Genomic DNA, 18,965 nt, shown 5'->3' with positions numbered 1-18,965 from the left:
AAGCTTGACTTTAAAACCTGATCTATGTCACTCCAAGTATATTTGCATATTTGGAGTGTGTTATGACTTCTCACTCCTAAGGTGGGTTTTACACTTTGAACTGGCCTCAGTTGCCAAGGTAGATTAGAGACCTTTAGAATAAGAGTAATTCTAAGAAGCTCCTTCAGTTTCAAAGGCCCAAATGGGATAATTCTAGCCCTAGCCCAGTCACTTTTTACTTTTGTAAAATGGGAGAAGGAAACTGGGAGAACTATTTATGCACAAGGACAATCCTCTTGGGGCATTTTATGATAGGAAAGGAATTGAATTATTTAAGGTTTCTTGTAGTGTCTGGAATCTAATAGCTTAATTAAGACTTCCCTGTTTTGCTTTCCTCTAAAAGAGTTTTTAAAGACTGTGTGGTGAGGTAATACTGAGGGACCTTTCTCTGTAGAACTTTCTACCTATATAATTTGTGGTACAGAATATGAGCTGATTAGGGGTCCTGACTAGTGTCAGAGAGTTTTGTTGTTTGAAAACTGTAACTATTAATTTCTACTCTTCCTCATCAAGGAGTATTTGGTCTTAAAGCAGAGATAACAACAGAGTCTCAGTAACTTTTAGGATGGACACTGGGTTAGGCTTTTGCTTTCTGGTGAAGAGATTTTATTTAGCGTATAGTTCCACTGACTCGTCAGGAGCCATGATAATCTAGAGGGGACTGTCTGGAAGCAAAATGGGAACTTGGTCTGTTCACTGAGAGCGCTCTTACAGTTATAACCAGCAGGCATAGCACTTCTCTGAGACTGAATGACCCTTGAGAAGAATGTCTCTTCACTTGCAAGGTTTTCTGTTTCTCAGTAGTAAAACTAATATAGAATATAGAAGATAAGTTAAATATCTGCAGAAAAAAATGCAAGCTAGGTTTAATCACTGTAAAAATTAAAGAATTTAGCCAAGGGCCAAAGGATCAAGGAAAGCCTTTTGTATAACAATTTTAAAAGCAGACAACATTCCGGGCATTGCAACATGTGAGTTTCCTCTGAAGAGGGGTCAAATGGAAGCTCTAAGCGCCCTCCTCAGAGTCTGTGCATTACATTCTTTCAGGTAAAAGAGTCATAGGCACATGACTCCTCATGCTTGACAATGAGGCCAGTATATATATAATGCCTAGTACCAGAATTATTTCATATTTTAGTGCCTGTGTAGGGGCCTTTCCCCACGTGGAGATGGTTACAATCCAGTACACAAAACTAGTTAGACACTGAAATGACTAATATTGTGGAGTGTATTTGGTACTTCTCCAGTGGCTCAGATTTACACAATAAAATTTAGCCAGCCTAAAAAGTGTTATAAATCATACTGAATATATTTTGAGGACTTGAATCCTAGTGTCATTATGTCTAGCTGTGTGACTTCAAGCAATTTATCTGCATGCTCTAAACTCCATTATTTCTTATACAAACTGGGGCTAACCATAGTATCTGTCTTCTAAAATTCATGCGTTGGTTGTACGAACTATTGAGAGCGCAGCACTTAGAATAGTGTCTGATGTGAGACACTGAGAGCACTAAGCTCTTTGTAAGTGACAGCTACTGTTGGTAGAGAGCACTTCTTCCTTCTCCCAGTGCTTGCTGGGGATGGAGGGCTAAACTCTCCATTGCCTTCACACTCTTGGCCTGTCTCAACCTTCTCATTCATTCCACTGAGGTGCAATGGCTTATTTAACTGATGAATTTGGAAGTTGAATCTGAATGTTCTTTGTGAAGCTCTTTCTTCCTGATGTTTTATGAGAATATATTTATTCTTGGAAATCTTGTATTCTCTACTGTTCTCAGCTACGCATTAAGCCTAATGATAAATGCCTATAGTTGTCAATCTTTCCAATTTTAGGAGAAAGAAGGCAATCAAGTTCTTTTATGTCAGTTTGATCAGTTATAATGGTGAGTTTGTGCATATTTTAATCTCCATCTGCCTTAGTCCTTTATCTTAATTTTCATTTGGTTTATAACTCAGGAGAGGGATCCTACTCATGAATGGGATCCTTCAAACACTGCAACAGCTGTCATATAGTTGTAGTACCCCAAAGTCCTAAATCCCAGAGACCACCAAAGAGCCAGCTCCGATGCAAACACACGAGGGTCTTTTTATTCAGGCTCGAGTCTGGGCTCCCATATGTAACCGACACAGCGGTACAGGAACGAAAGCCCTGACCTAGTAGAGCAAGTAGTTTATATACACAGTTACGAGGGAGGGACTGGGCGTGACCAGCTTTTCCTAGGCTTGAGATGTTATCCAATTAGAAGTAGGCATGACGTAGAAAACGAAGTCCACAGACCTTGCATAATTAGTTCTCAATTAGGTCCGTGGTGATGTCAGGGGACAGGAAAGCTTGAGATTGGTTGGTTCATTTTTTATTTGCATGGGCGAGGGCTCAGTTGCCCGTGATTGACTACTAATGGCCAAATGGGCAGAGTGGAGGTAGTTAAGCCTCCTGGAATGTTAGATAAGCTACGGTTTACAGTCAGCTTTGGTATACGAGCAGGTTTGAAACAACACAGAGCCCACCAGAAGAGTGGCTGGCACCACAGAGCCTACCATAATTTAAGCAAAGGAATGTCCGGGAGGGCCTTATTGCTTAACATTCACACATTGCCAGCAGTGGTTGCAGAAGCAGAAGAAACCGGTTATTTCATTTAACATGGTTATTATGGGACAAACAAAAACTTAACAAAGTTCTAAGTACAAACACTGCAAATATTTTGTAACTTTATGATCACAGTTACTACCAGGCGCCTTATATATGCCTAGTCTTACGGGGTTTGAGGTAGGGATTTATAAAATACAGTGAACGTGAGGTAGGAATTCATACAGTAAACATTTCTTTTATAGCAAGTATAGTTCTTTTGAGTCCTTTGAGTCTCTCAAGTTATCATTGGAAAAAAACTGGTTGAGGTTATTAGAGAGAATTACTAGTAGTTTGATTTGATTTTCCCAACAGGGGCAGACAGAGTTGCCTTTTCCACAAGAACACTTTTGTGTCTGGAGTTGCTACAATTGGCTCCTGGAAATGTTTCCTCACCAGTTATTTGGCATGGTGTTCACATTTCCCAGCTCCTGGGTGGAAGTCTGATCCTGAAGACACACATAATAATTTATTTTCAGATCTCTGCTCCACCATTCTCTTGCTAGCAGTAAGATTTTCTGCAAATTACTCAAAATCATTCTTTCAGTTTACTCATTTTTAAATTGGTGATAATAGTACTTACCTGAATGACTGTTATGAAGATTGAGTTCATAATTGTATAGAATGTATTATACACCTGGGATACAGAAAACATGCACTAATTCTTAACTGTTAAGACTATTTTCTAAACTTGCATGCCAGCCATTGTGCTTATTATTGTGAATCAGTGAACAAACTGATTACTGGAAGTTTCCTTTAGGGCTGAGTTATATGGTTGGCTTGGAGTCAGATTTCATTCTTCACTACTATAACTCTCTGAGAGCTCCCAAGATGAGTGAAGTGCAATGAGTGACACAAATCAACACTTGGATCAAGTGCAACATTTAACATATATTGTAATGCTTTTTATTTTCATAAAATGAATCAAACCATTTTTTGCTCTAAGAGTAATATACCAACTGTATAGGTGGCCTAAGTTTATTCTCTGGCTCTAAGATTAAACTTTCTCTAAGGCTTTCTGAGATGTTTTGCATATTGAAAAATAACAGATATTTTAAATCAAGGAAATTTTGCAAAAAGTATATGTTTGAACTGGCTGGGCTCAAGGCCCAAACTTCTTGTCTGTTTGGCATCAAGAGCATTTACACAGGCTCCGACTTGAAATTACTCCCTCTTGATGTTGGAAAGTATCTCAGCTGCAGGAAGCCACTCGGAACAAACAGCACTATCAAGTTGTGTTTCAGACAGTCTTGTCAATCAATCCTAACAGAAGTGGGAAGAAAAAAACCAAAGAGCTTTGGAATCTTTCAGCATTGACCCACAACCCAGAATAGAATGTACTAAGGGTCAGTTTCACTCCCACAAGAAACATCTCCTGGTAGTTATTGTTGAGACTAAGAAAGGAAGTTGAACGAGTATGAGTCACTTGTCATACATAAAGTGGTGGCAGCAGGATTGAAATTGGGCGTTAGAATCTGAGAAACCACTGGAGCCAGTTGAACCGAACAGGGGCAGTCTATGGATTATAAGGAGGAGGATTTTTCCTTATGGGAAACATAGACTTAAGCCATTGTCCCTCAGCGCTTCAGATCAGACGACCACTCCCTTTCACGGTACCAGCACTGACGAATGTGAAGGGTGGTAGGAAGCAACAGACAACTTACAGTAATTTATAATAATAATTATATATTTATAAATATAATTTATATTTCAATACGACTTAATGTTCTTATATTCATGCTTTTCATTACAAGAGCAATAAAGCCGCATAAAATAAGAGACGTGGACAAAAGCATCCCTACTCTCACCCTTCTAATTCCATGATGTATTCATTGGGAGTTATCTTTTCATGTTAAAAGATGTGTATATAAGAGCGCATGTTGCATGTTTTGCCTTTCGCTTTATATTTTGCAACGGATTCCACAACCAACATTTTTAACGGTTACATTATATTTGCCTGTGTGGATGTTCAGTAGCGACATTATATACTCTCATTGTTGGACAATTGGGCTTTTTCTATTGCCGTTAGAAACAGTAGTACTTTGTATATTTTGTATGTATGCTTAAATAAGAATTACTTGGGATGAACCAAAAGCAGAAACGCAGAATGAAGCTGAGCATTCTGATGTCTTTTATTACAAATTGTTTTTACTTATCTACCAGCAAAACATGAGAAAACCAATATTTCTTAATTTTCCTCTATCTCGAAGGGAATAGACACACCACTGAATAAAAATTTTATAATTTAATAAAGTAAATGTTAATATTGCATTGTTGTTTCAGTTTGCATTTATTAGATTACTCTTTTCTCCATTGATAGGTATTGCTAGGCTCTTTCTTGAATTTCTTGTTCTTAAGTTTCCCTATTGAAATCAGAATTCTCTTAATCATATTGCACACATTTTCCCAAGGCAAAGATGTTGATCTTATTGAAGGCAAATAATTCTTGCAAATACTTTTTCACAGTATATTGTTAGCCTATAAATCTATTTTTTTGTATTGGCTAAGACACTTTTTATTTTATTTTTATTAATAAGACAAAATGAGAAAATTCAGTTTATTTCATTTTAATTTTAGAATCTTGAGGGTACATGCAAGGATTTGTTACATAAGTATGTTGTGTGAAGGTGAGGTTAGGGCTTCTGGTGAGCCCTGCCTCTCCCAGTAGTGGGCATGGTACCCGATGGGTGACTTTGTATCTCTTATCTCTCCTCTCTTGCTTCTTCCTCTAGCAGTGCCCAGTGTCTGTTGTTCCTGTCCTTGTTCCTGTGTGTGCCCAATGTTTAGTTTTCTTTTATGAGTGAGAGCTTGCATTATTCAGTTTTTTGTTTCTGTGATAATTCACTTAGAATGATGGTCTCCAGTTGTACCCATGTATCTGCAAAGGACATGACTTTGTTTTTCTTTACGGTTGTGTCATATTTTATAGTGTATATGTACTACCTTTTTCTTTATCCAGTCCACCTTCGACAGGCATCTGGATTGGCTCCATGGTTTTGCTATTGTGAATAGTGCTGCAATAAACATACATGTGTGGAGTGTCCTTTGGTAGACTGATTTGTGCTCCTTTAGGTATATTCCCAGAAGGGAGATTGCTGGGTCAAATGACAGCTCTATTTTTAGTTCTTTGAGAAATCTCCAAATTGCTTTCCACAAAGACGGAACTAGCTTACATTCTCACCAACATTCCCTTTTCTTTGTAGCCTCATCAATGCATGTTTTCTTTTGACTTTTTAATAATAGTCTTCCTGACCCGTGTAATATATCTCATTGTAGTTTTGATTTGCTCTTCTCTGATGATTAGTGAGGCTGAGCATTTTTTCATTTGTTTGTTGGCTCTTAGGATGTCTTCCTTGAGAAGTGTCTGTTCAAGTCCTTTGCCCACTTTATTTATTTTTATTTATTTATTTATTTTGAGTTGGAGTCTCACTCTGTCACCCAGACTGGAGTGCAGTGGCCGCTCCCGGTCACCGCAGCCTTGGCCTGCTGGGCTCCGGCGATCCTTCCACCTCAGCCTTCCAAGTAGCCAGAATTACAGGCATGCGCTACCACGTCCAGCTGATTTTTTTAAATTTATTGTAGAGATGAGGTCTCACTGCCCAGGCGCGTCTCGAACTCGTGGGCTCAGGCAATCCACTCACCTCAGCCTCCCAAAGGCGCGGGATTACCGACTGAGCCACCGAGTCCGGCTTTTGCCCACTTTATAATGGGGTTATTTTATTTTATTTTTCCTGCCAATTCGTTTGAGTTCCTTATAGATCCTAGATGTCAGGCTTTTATTGAATGCATAGTTGCAAATATTTTTTTCCATTCTGTTGGTTGTCTCTTTACTCTCTTGCTGTGTAGAAGTTTTTTAGCTTGATTAGGTACTACTTATCAATTTTCGTTTTTGCTGAATTTGCTTTTGAGGACTTGGCCATGAATTCATTGCTTAGGCTGATGTCCAGGAGGGTGTTCCCTAGGTTTTCTTCTAAGATTCTTATAGTTTGAGGTTTTATATTTAAGTCCTTGATTTGTTTTGAGTTAATTTTTGTATATTGTGATAGGTGGTGATTCAGTTTCATTCTTCTGCATGTGGCTAGCCAGTTTTCCCAGTACCATTTGCTAAATAGGGTTTCCTTTCTCCCAAGTTTGTTTTTGTTGGTTTTGTCAAAGATGAGTTGGTTGGAGGTCTGTGGTTTTATTTCCTGGGTCTCTATTCTGTTCCATTGATCTATGTATCTGTTTTTGTACAAGTCCTATGCTGTTTTGGTTACTGTAGCATTGTGGTAAAGTTTAAAATCTGGGAGTGTGATTCCCCCAGCTTTTTTTTTTTCTTTCTCCCTGAGGATTGTTTTAGCTATTCAGGCTGCTTTTTGCTTCCATATTAATTTAAGCATTGTCTTTTCTAGGTTCATGAAAAATGTTGCTGGTAGTTTGATAGAAAATCTTGATGATATTGATTCTTCCAATCCATGGGCATGAGATGTTCTTCCATTTATTTGTGTCATCTTTGATTTTGTTGAACAGTATTTTACAGTTCTCATTGTAAGGATCTTTCACTTCTTTGGTTGGGTGAATACCAAGGTATTTTTTTTATGTGTGTATGACTATTGTGAATGGTATTGTGTTTTTCATTTGGTTCTCAGCCTGCTTGTTGTTGGTGTACAGAAATGCGTCTGATTTTTGCACATTGATTTTGTATCCTGAGGCTTTTACTGAAGTTGTTTATCAGTGCTAGGAGGTTTTTGGCAGACTCTCTAGGGGTTTCTAGGTAAAGAATCAGATTATCTATGAAGAGGGATAATTTAAATTCCTCTTTTTCTATTTGAATTCCTCTAATTTATTTCTCCTGCCTGGTTGCTCTGGCTAGGACTTTCAGTACTATGTTAAAAAGGAATGGTTATAAATCTATTTTTAAATATGATCGCTATCATAGGACATGGCACCCGAAGATTATATTTTAAAAATGTATTTATCTGATGATTTTTTTAACTCAATGATATTATTTATGTAACATAATGTCATATAAAGCATACATACACATAATAGTTCCCCCACAGAGACATTTTACCTCCCAGACTACAAACTTTACCACAATGCTACAGTAACCAAAACAGCATGGTACTGGTACAAAAATACACATGTAGACCAGTGGAACAGAGTAGAGACCCGGGAAATAAAACCACAGACCTCCAACCAACTCATCTTTGACAAAGCCAACAAAAACAAACTTTGGAGAAAGGAAACCCTATTTAGCAAATGGTACTGGGAAAACTGGCTAGCCACATGCAGAAGAATGAAACTGAACCACTACCTATCACAATATACAAAAATTAACTCAAAACAAATCAAGGACTTAAATATAAAACCTCAAACTATAAGAATCTTAGAAGAAAACCTAGGGAACAGCCTCCTGAACATCAGCCTAAGATTTTCCTACTCATTGTCTCTCGAGGATCTTGCTCTCTTGTATCTCCCACTGTGAGCATCCTTTCTTTCTCTACAAAGACTTTTTCATAGCCAGTCATTTTCCTTTTGAATTCCTTTAGCTTCAGTTGGCATTTCCACAGTGTATGCTGAATTCCTATTTAATTGCCTTCTGGTGGGTTTTGACTTCTTAAGTAGAACATAAATGCTGGAGAACTGAAATCATAACTTATTATCTTTTCATATCTTCCAACAACAGTACATGGTAGTCTGAAAAATAACCTGCTGAATTAAGAGCAACCAGTGTTGTATGAGGGGAGACCCAAAAAATGCTGGAATTTATTTATTAAAAATTGTGTATTTATTCTTTTTTAATTTTTTTAATTTTTTAATTTTTTTATCAATATTTTTTATTATGATATTGTGGGATACAGTTAAGGCTTAGGTATACAAATATGCTTCATTCATGCACCCTTGTTGATAAGAGGTGTCTCCCCATCCCCAGACAGATATTTACTACCGTTAATCCCATCTCCTTTCCCCTCCCCCCGCCATAGTTTCCTACCACTGTCATTTTCTTATATTACGTTGGATGTTCAAGGTCCATTATATGAGTGAGAACATGTGATACTCAGATCTTTGTTTCTGTGAGAGATCACTCAGTATTATAGACTCTAGTTCCATCCAGGTTGCTGCTGTGTAATTATTCTTACATGTTTAAGCTTTAGTCACCTTCAAAGTACTCTCCATGTGAAGCAATACACCTGTTGAGACACTTTTTCTCAATACAGTTTTTGAACTTGTCAATTTTGATGATTTTTAGTGCTTCTGTCATTTTTTGTTTCACCTATTCCACATCAGCAAACCATTCCCCTATGAGGATTTTTTTCATCCAGAGAAATAAAAAGAAGTTGTTGGGGGAGAAAGTGGATGAATAGGGAGGGTGGGGCATGAGGGTCATACTGCTTTTGGTCAAAAATTGCTAAACACACTCAGTAAGGTATGGGTAGGTTGTTTGTGTAAATCACCCATCATGAAGTGGGCAAACGCATTGAAAGAATCTCAAAAATAAATAAATAACTGAAGCCAAATACAACCTCTCACAACAATACCAGTTGGTATATTGATGCCAATGGGTTCCTAGGACACTTACCTAGCAGGGAAAGCCTGTACTACCAGGGGCCTGCCCTCCAAAAGATAATTCCTTTTTTTGGGGGGGGGAGCTCCCCTTGTATATGAGATTAAATAGTAGACTAGAAAGAGTAAACCAGGAGATTATAACATTTTTGAAAATCTAGATAAGGGAATATTATTCTAAAGTTCATTATCAACTCGGCACAGTGGCTCATGCTTGTAATTCCAGCACTTTAAGAGATCAAGGCAGGAGGACTGATTGAGCCCAGGACTTCAAGAAAAGCCTAAGCAACATAGTGAGATCTTGTCTCTACAGAAAATTAAAATATTAGCCAGGAGTGGTGGCATGTGCCTGTAGTTCCAGTTACTCTGAAGGCTGAAGCAGAAGGATTGCCTGAGCTCAGGAGGTCGAGCCTGTGGTGAGCTGTGATTGTGACACTGCACTCTAACCTGGGCAACAGAGTGAGACCCCAACTCAAACAATAAAGAATTAAAGTTTGTGTTCCAAATCGGAATTTACAAACAATGTTGTTATACGCATCCGCTGGTTAGTGGAAAGAGCTAGAATCCACACTATCACATGAAGGGCAAATGAACTCTGGCTTCAGTCTGGATCTTGGGGAGAGATGTGCTCCTGATCACATTGAAGAATCTGAGGCAGCCTCCTGGACTTTCCCTTACATTTCTTCTAGGGGTCCCCTTGGATCTTAATATTCGACTTGATATCTTCAAGTCTTTCTGCAGGCTCTCGAGTTTGGAAATTGAGATAGGAGACAAGTCAAAAGGGTCACATTTATTAAATATGGCTGGTAGAATCTGGTCTGCAGAGCAGGGAGCAAGAGTGGGGACTCCTAACAGTGGCAGCACTGTGTGCTCCATCCTGGGGACCAAAACATTTTAGAATGTTTTGCTTGATGTGGTGACAGGCCTTTAGTTGGTTTTTTATTATATCAAGGGAAAACTACAATCCTTGGTGGTTGAGATGAGGGAAGGGTCTGGGGGTAGTAAGAGGACACAATCAGAATCTAACATCAGGAAGAAAAAGCATCTACTATGTCTCACTAGCTGATGTTTCTGCCTTTTAACAAACTCTCATTTTCACACTGCTGCTTCATTAAGAACCACTTGCTGTCATTTTATTTTTTTAATGGAAGCGCTCTGAAAATAGGTACACAAAAAAGAACATTAGCTTCCTTAGTTCCTCCCTCTGTCCTCCTGCAAATATGCTATTAAGCTGAACTTTACAAGCTTGTCCGCTTTGTATGGAGAAAGTTGACCTAATGAGTGACCTCTAGAAATTGTCTAATATTTTATTTTAAACGTCTTTCTAATCTTTTTTAAAAAAATTTCTAATTTTTCTTTATTATTCCCTAGTCTTCAGGATCAGCTGTGTTTGGGAGAATTAGAATAGGTGAGTGCATTCATGTTTTTCAGATCATTAATATGAGAAGAGCCAAAGAAGTGTGGAGAAGTAATTTAAATTACCATTTTAAGAAGGGTTAAGCTGAGAATACTGGTTACTGTGTGTAGGGATTGCGTCATGTGCCAAGCCCTGTACGGTATACTTTCCAATTCTTAACTCTCCAGAGAGATGAGGGCTGCTGTTATTATCCCTCCTTTATATATGGAAAAAGAGATGGTTAGGTAGATTAAGAAATTTGCTCAAGTTCACATGGCTAATAAGTGGAAGAACTTGAAGTCAAATCCAGAAAGTCTCATACCAGAGCCCAGACTCTTAATCCATATGCTATTCTGCTATGAGTCCCGGGCAAGAAGTAATAAATAGAGAAGGTTGAAGAGAAGTTTCCTCAAGAAGTCTCCAATTTGAGGGAAAGAGTGAATATCCTGCTTTCATGTGGGATGGGATCTCGGATATTAGAGAAAAGTGCTGTCCTCTTGCATGAGCATGAGAGACACACCTTCACATTTCTCACAGAGTCCATGATCATCTTTTATGCAACATGTGCTTGTAAGGAGAGTTTGCGGGGGAGGAGTGTGTGCTCTCAGAGATGTGTGCATACTGCTAATAGAACAAAGAGACTTAACTGATGCAAAACATGTTTAACAACCAAATATACAATTTTATGGCTTTTGTATTTATAGCAGACATTTCTCACATTCTGGGTATTATAATCAGCATCTCCTGCAGTAATAAAACCAATTTAAAAAAGACTAAAATTAAAAATGAATTATTTGCCCCATCTGGAGCCTTCTAACATCCAGACACACATAGGCTAGAGTAGATGAAGCAAGGTATTTTTACCATATTTCTCTGCTAAGTTTCAATTCCAGGGTCTTAAAGTTTTTCATAACTTGGGGTCTTACTGCAAAGCTAGCTTAGGGTTTTAAAGGTCTCAAGAACCCCAAGCAATGTATCCAAGTTCAGTACAGACTATGAAATTGGTCAATATTTGTGGAATTTCCTGAGTAATTTAGGATAGCCTGGGATCGATTAAATAGTATTTACTATTGAGCTCCTGCTTTTTGCCAGGCATTGTGAACTCAGGGGCAAAATGCCTTCAGGCTGAAAGATTCAAATGCATAGCGAAGGTGGCACTGGAAACCTTCAGATAAGTACAAGTTTTGGCACAAGGTAGAGTGGGAAGAGCTTGGTGTACTACAACCACTGCCACTCCTGTTGTGCCTTGCTGCTAATGTGACTCAAAACAGATATTCTTGGATCTCTTCAGCTTTGTTTTTCTTCGTCATTCCTGTAACAATTACACAAACAATAAATATAATTTCCACTGCACCCAGTGCTAAAAGAAATTTTTCATATTAAAATCTACAAACTGATTAGCAGGTGAAATTTTTCAGAATAAGAGAAAAATATTGGTATTAATAGTTTCCATAAATTCCACACTTTCTTGTACCCCCCCAAACTAAAAAAGCATGCTTAAAATTTACCTCCTTAGTTCTTGTTTTTCCTTAATGTCTTCTCCCAATGTTCCATTCAAAGCTAGTTCAAAAAAAAAGTGTTCGTTTGACCACTGAAACAAGTGACTCTTTGAATTAGTCCTACTGTCAGATTATATCAGGTTTAACCACCAGATATCTATCACCTCAAACACTTATCTTTGCTTTGTTTTGGGAACATCACAATCCTTCTCTTCTAGCTAATCAGAATAATTGGGATATCATCACCTCAAACATTTACCTTTCCTCTGTTTGGGGAACATTACAATCCTTCTCTTCCAACTATTTTGAAACATGCATTATTGTCAGCTATAATTTCTCTACTGTATTACCAAATACTAGAACTTATTTCTTCTATCTAACTGTATTTTTGTGCCTTTTAACCAACTTCTCTTCATTCTCCCCTCTCCCTTCCATACCCAGCCTCTAGTAACCACCATTCTACTCACTATTATCATGAAATCCACTTTTTTAGTGACCACATACAAGTGAGAACATGTGGCATGTGTCTTTCTGCACCTGACTGATTTCTCTTATCATATTGACCTCCAGTTTCATTTATATTGCTGCAAATGACAGGATTTCATTCTTTTTTTATGGCTAAATAATATTCCATTATGTGTATGTATCACATTTTCTTTATCTGTGACTCCACTGATGAACATTAAGGTTGATTCCATATCTTAGATATTGTAAATAATGTTGCAATAAACATGGGAGTACAGATATATCTTCAGTATACTGATTTTCTTTTTAAAAAATATATAGCCAGCAGTGAGATTGTTGGATCACATGGTAGTTCTATTTTTAGTTATTTTGAGGAAACTTCATACTGTTTTCCATAGTGGCTGTATTACTTTTCATTCCCACTAACAGTGTAGAAGTGTTTCCCCTTCTCTGCATCCTTCCTTGTCATTATTTTTTTGCCTTTTTTTTTTTTTTGAGTTGGAGTCTCACTATCGCCTAGACTGGAGTGCAGTGGCCGCTCCCGGCCACCACAGCCTCAACCTGCTGGGCTCTGGTGATCCCTCCGCCTCAGCCTTCCAAGTAACTGGAACTACAGGCGCACACTACTACACCCGGCTAATTTTTTGATTTATTGTAGAGATGAGGTCTCGCTGCCCAGGCGGGTCTCGAACCCCCGGGTTCAGGCAATCCACTCATCTCAGCCTCCCAAAGGCGTGGGATTACAGGCTGAGCCTTTTTTTTTTAACAGTCATTGTAACTAAGGTTAGATGATATCTCATTGTGGTCATGATTTGCATTTCTCTGATGATTAGTGATGTTTTGTTTCATGTACATATTGGTAATTTGCATGTCTTCTTTTGAGAAATGTCTCTTCAGGTTTTTTGACCATTTAAAAATCAGATTGTATATATTTTTTGCAATTGTTTATGTTTCTTATATATTCTGATTATTAATACCTTGTCAGATGCATAGTTTGCAAATATTTTCTCTTATTTTGTAGGTAGTTTACTTTGTAGTTGTTTCCTTTGCTATGCATGCTAGTTGACATTAAAACAGATACACAGATCGATGGCACAGAATAAAGAACCCCAAAATAAATTCATGCATTTACAGTTAACTTATTTTCAACAAAGGCACCAAGAATATAATTGGGGAAAGGAAAGTTTCTTTAATAATGATACTGGGGAAACTGGATATCAATATGCAAAATAATGCAACTACGTTCCCATCTTTTAACGTATACAAAAATCAACTTAAGATGGATTAAAGACTTAAATGTAAGGCCTGAAACTATGAAACTACTAAAAAACAGGGATATGCTATTGGAAACTGGCCTGACCAAAGATTTTTTGGGGGGCAACTGGCAAAAGCACAGGCAACCAAAGCAAAAATTGCTAAAGGGGATTACATCGAGTTTTTCTTTGATGGGAGATATTTCATTACGGCTTTGATCGCATTACTTGTTATTGCTGTGTTCAGGTTTTCTACTTCTTCCTGGTTTAATCTCGATAGGTTGTATGTGTTCAGGAATTTATCCATTTCTTCTAGATTTTCCAAATTGTTGGTGTATAATCATTCATAGTAGTCTATGATGATCCTTTGCATTTTTGTGGCATCAGTTGTCATCTTTCCTTTTTTATCTCTGATTTTATTTATTTGGGTTTTCCCTTTTTTCCCTAAATTAATTTAGCTAAAGGTTTATCAGTTATGTTATTAAAAAAAAAAAACAAAACCAACATTTTTGTTGATCTTTTAAAATTATTTTTTAGTCTTAATTTTATTTTATTTTACTTTATTTTTCTCTAAACTTATTTCTTTTTCCCCTGCTGCTTTTGGGTTTGGTTTATTTTTGCTTTCCTTGTTCCTTGAGGTGCATTATTAGGTTTTTGAAAAAGAATCCTTATTTTTTGAATGTAGGAATTTATTGTTAAAACTTTTCACTTAGTACTGCTTTTGATATATCCCATAGGTGGTAGTATATTGCACTTTCATTTTCATTTGTTTCAAAGAATTTTTAAATATTTAAAAATATTTAAATATTTTTAAAAAGTTATTCATTGACCCATTGTTCATTCTTGAATATTCTGTTTAAATTTCATGCATTTGAACAGTTTTCAAAGTTTCTCTTTCTATTGATTTCCAGTTTTGTTCCGTTGTGGTCAGAAAAGATAGTTGATACGACTTTTACTTTTTTTGAAATTGTTGAGTCTTTTTTATGGCTTAACATATAGCTTATCCTGGAGAATATTCCATGTGCTGATGAGAAAAATGAGTATTCTGTAGCAGTTGTATGAAATGTTCTGTGAATGTCCGTTAGATCTATTTGGTCTAGTTTAACTCCAGTGTTTCTTGGTTAATTTTCTGCCCGGATAATATATCCACTGCTAAAATGGGGTGTTGACGTTTCCTACTACTATTTTATTGCAGTCTATTTCTGGTTTTAAATGTATTAATATTTGCTTTATATGTCTGGGGCCTCCAATGTTTAGTACACATACATTTACCATTGTTATATCCTCTTACTAAACTGACTCCTTTATCATTATGTAATCATCTTCTTTGATCTTTTTTTAAAAAACAGCTTTTAAGTTAAAGTCCATTTTATCTGATGTAAGTATAGCTACTCCTGCTCTTTTTTGGTTTATATTTGCATGAAATAGTTCATTTCATTTCTTCATTTTCAGGCTATGTATGTCTTTATAGGTGATGTGATTTCTCGTAGGCAGCATATATTTGGGTCTTATTTTTTAATCCATCAAGCAACTCCATGTCTTTTAACTGAGGAATTTAGTCCATATATATTTAATGCTATTATTGATAGGTAAGGACTTACTTTTTTAAAAAATATGTTTTCTAGTTGTTTTGTAACTCTTCTCTTCATTTCTTCTTGTCTTCCATTTTGATTAAGTAATTTTTCAGTAGTATGTTTTAATTCAATACCTTTTATTTTTAGTGTATCTATTACAGACTTTTGCTTTGTAGTTACTATGAAGCGTACAAAAACATCCTTAAGTTATAACAAGTTATTTATAACTAATGCCAACTTAACTTTAATTGCAATAAAGAGAAAACAAACACACAAACAAGAAAAAAACACCTGTACACATTAACTCTTCTCCCCCCACAGTTTGAATATTGATGTTATAATTTGAATTTTTATATTGTTTATCTTTCCATCAATTGCTGTAGTGTTTTTAAGCAGTGTTGCCTTGTAGTTTTCCTCACAAAGATGTAAGTCATTTACACACACAAATAAAATATTAGTATGATAATCACATTAGTGTCTTTTTCTTTCAGTTTGAAGAACTTTCTTCAGCCTTTTTTGTAGGTCAGGTCTAGTAGCAGTAAATGCCCTCAGCTTTTGCTTCTCTAGAAAAGTCTTTGTCTCCTCTTAGTTACTGCGGTAAAGCTTTTATGAGTATAGCATTCTTGGTTGACAGATTTTTTTTTTTCCTTTCAGCGTTTTGAATGTCTTTCTACTCCCTCCTGCCCTGTTAAGTTTCTGTTGAATAATCTGCTGCCAGGCATACCAGATGTCCCTTAGGTATTACTTGCTTCTGTTTTTTCTTCACTGCTTTCAGAATCCTTTCTTTGTCTTTGACTTTTGAGAGTTTGACTATAAAGCCTTGGGGTGCATTCTTCAGTTGAATCTGATTGATGACTTTTGATCTTCTTTTATCTGGATATTTATTCTTTGTCCATATTTATAAAGTTTTCTGTTGCTATTTCTTTGAATAAACTTTCTACCCCTTTTTATTTCTAAGTTCCCTTTTTAATTCTAATAACTCAAATATTTGCTCTCTTGATCAGTACTCCATAAATCTTGTAAGCTTTCTTCATTCCTTTTTATTCTTTTTTTTTTCTCTTGACTGTGTAATTTCAAATAGTCTTCCTTTGTGTTCACTGATTCTTTTTTCTATTTGGTCAATTCTGCTGTTGATGCTTTCTACTTCATTTCATTCGTTGTATTTTTCAGCTACAAGAGTTATGTTTGATGTTTAAAAATCACTTAAATCTATCTGATAAATTTATCTGATACATTTCTAAATTGATTCTTTGTGTTTTCTCAAAGTACACTGAGTTTTATCAAGACATCTATTTTTTTGTTTGTTTTGTTTTGTTTTTGAGTTGGAGTCTCACTCTGTCAGCCAGACTGGAGTGCAGTGGCCGCTCCTGGCCACCGCAGCCTCGACCTGCTGGACTCCGGCGATCCTTCCCCCTCAGCCTTCCGAGTTGCCAGAATTACAGGTATGTGCTACCATGCCCGGCTGATTTTTTGATTTATTGTAGAGATGAGGTCTTGCTGCCCAGGCGGGTCTCGAACCGCGGGCTCAGGCAATCCACTCACCTCAGCCTCCCAAAGGCACAGGATTACAGGCTGAGCCACCAAGCCCCACCAAGATATCTATTTTGAATTTGTCTGAAATATTATACATCTCCATTATGACACTTTATTTTGTCCATTTGATGAGATCATATTTTCCTAAATGTTTTTTATACTTGTGGCTGTGCACACTGGGGGATTTACTATTTAGGCTGCCTTTGTTTGTGCCTGTTCTTCTTCAGAGGGCCTTCCAGGGATTATAAGTAGACTGACTGTTTAGTTCCCTGAATCTGTTACTGCTGCAGCAATCTTAGCACTAGAGAATGCTTTAAGCCCGGTTTCAAAAACACTCTAAGGTCGACATGGTTTCAAGTCCCAGATGAACCTGAGAAAGAATCAAGGAGGTTACTGGGATTGAGTGGGAGTGCTGGCCAAGAATCTGAGTCTGGAAGACCATCTTGATGGCCCAGATGAGTGTGCCTCTCAGCAGATCTCTGCATGGGTGTGATGGGTCTTTGACAGAAGTAAGAGGAACTGAATCTGAGACTAAGCCCCCTTGGGGCCTGCTTTAGGAAGGAGACTGGTGTGCCTGTCTTGTTGGTTTAGATGGGCATGCATTACCCAGGATGGCCATGCACAAGAATGTAACTGTAAATGGAGAAGCCAGAACTGAGACTGAGTGTGTTCAGAATTTGCTGTGAGATGGAGGCTGGAGAGTTTGGTCTTGGCTCAAAGGGGTATATATTAGCAAGTTTCTGCACAGATAGAATAATTCCCTGACTGCAGCAAGAGTGGCCAGACACTAAGCCCTCTTGGGATCTGCTGTGAGATGGAGGCTGGAGGGCCTGTCATGTTGACTTAGATGGGCCTGTGTCTCTTAGCAAGACTCTGAACCTATAGGATAATTCTCTGATTGTAGCAGAAGGAGCTGGCTTTGAGACTGGGCCTCCTTGGGATCTGCTATGGGATGCAGAGCTTGGTCTTATTGGCTCAGAAGGGCACATGTCTTCCAGAAGGATTCTGCACAGGTGGGATAGTTTCCTGACTGCCACAGAATGACCTGGAGCTAAGACTGTTCCCCTGTGGAATCTAGTATTCAAAAAAGGCTGAAGAGTCTGGCCTTCTTAGCTCAGGAAAGCATGTGCTGAAGATCTCAGCACAGATGCACTAGTTCCCTGGTTGCAGTGGGAAGGATCAAGCCTGAGTCTGAGTCCCCTAAGTATCTACTGTGGGTTGGAGGTTGAAGAGTCTGTCTGGGAGTCTCAGGTTCCCAGGCTGTGAGGTATAGGTGATTCTCCCTCTGGGTCCTTGTGCCAACAGCTCTGAGCTGGAACCTCACCTGAGGGTGGCTGAAGACAAACCAAAGGGCAACTTTCAGATTCACTGATGAGAATGATGTCTGCAGGCAGATGAGCTTTTCCACCAAGGCACTAGTGTAAACAATTTCTTCTAGACCCCTTGGCAGATGGTTTTGGTTCTGGGATTAAGGCCAAATGGGAAAGAGACAAGTGCCTTTGAGGAATGGGCCATTTTGGGACTTGAACATGGGAGCAAGCTTGGCATATCAGACGCCTGTAGTCAATGTGCACTCTCAGATGACCTTCCTAGGTCTTTAGTCTCTATGGGGGCTTCACAAACTACTACCTGAATCCCGAGGTTCCCACAGAGAGACTTTTGATTGTGGATGGGTGCAGGATTTGTGTTGTTGGGGATATGAGTGGAATACCTTCTATTTAATCATTGTGGTGATGTCACTCTGTATATGCTTAATTTTAAGTCAGTGGGGACTCACACAATGACAGTATTTTGTGTCCACATCAATTCAAAATTATAACATTGTAACTTACTAAAGATAAAATTCATTTAAAACTAGCATTGCAATGTTATATAATTGGTACTTTTTTTTTTTTTTGAGTCGGAGTCTCACTCTGTTGCCCAGCCTGGAGAGCAGTGGCCACTCCCAGCCACCGCAGCCTCGACCTGCTGGGCTCCGGCGATCCTCCACGAAGGATCTTGGAGCCTTCCAAGTAGCTGGAACTACAGGCGCAT

The 18,965-nt window shown here is 37.9% G+C and overlaps 1 protein-coding gene across 1 annotated transcript in view; it reads right to left on the bottom strand.

The window, feature by feature from the left end:
• Nucleotides 1-9,784: 9,784 nt before the first annotated feature.
• SLC9C1 (solute carrier family 9 member C1) overlaps nt 9,785-18,965 on the bottom strand; it is a 68,388-nt gene continuing 59,207 nt past the window's right edge. The window contains exons 15-16 of the mRNA XM_008066594.2: nt 12,116-12,167; nt 9,785-10,088 (exon numbers count right to left, since the gene is read on the bottom strand). Coding sequence (XP_008064785.1) covers nt 9,785-10,088; nt 12,116-12,167 — 356 coding nt within the window. The remainder of the gene's footprint in view (nt 10,089-12,115; nt 12,168-18,965) is intronic.

The sequence above is a fragment of the Carlito syrichta genome, unplaced genomic scaffold (assembly GCF_000164805.1).
Source record: "Carlito syrichta isolate Samal-C Ts95f unplaced genomic scaffold, Tarsius_syrichta-2.0.1 Scaffold309017, whole genome shotgun sequence".
Taxonomy (NCBI): domain Eukaryota; kingdom Metazoa; phylum Chordata; class Mammalia; order Primates; family Tarsiidae; genus Carlito; species Carlito syrichta.
The sequence above is the reverse complement of the archived record's forward strand: the minus strand, read 5'-3'. Positions and strand labels throughout refer to the sequence as shown.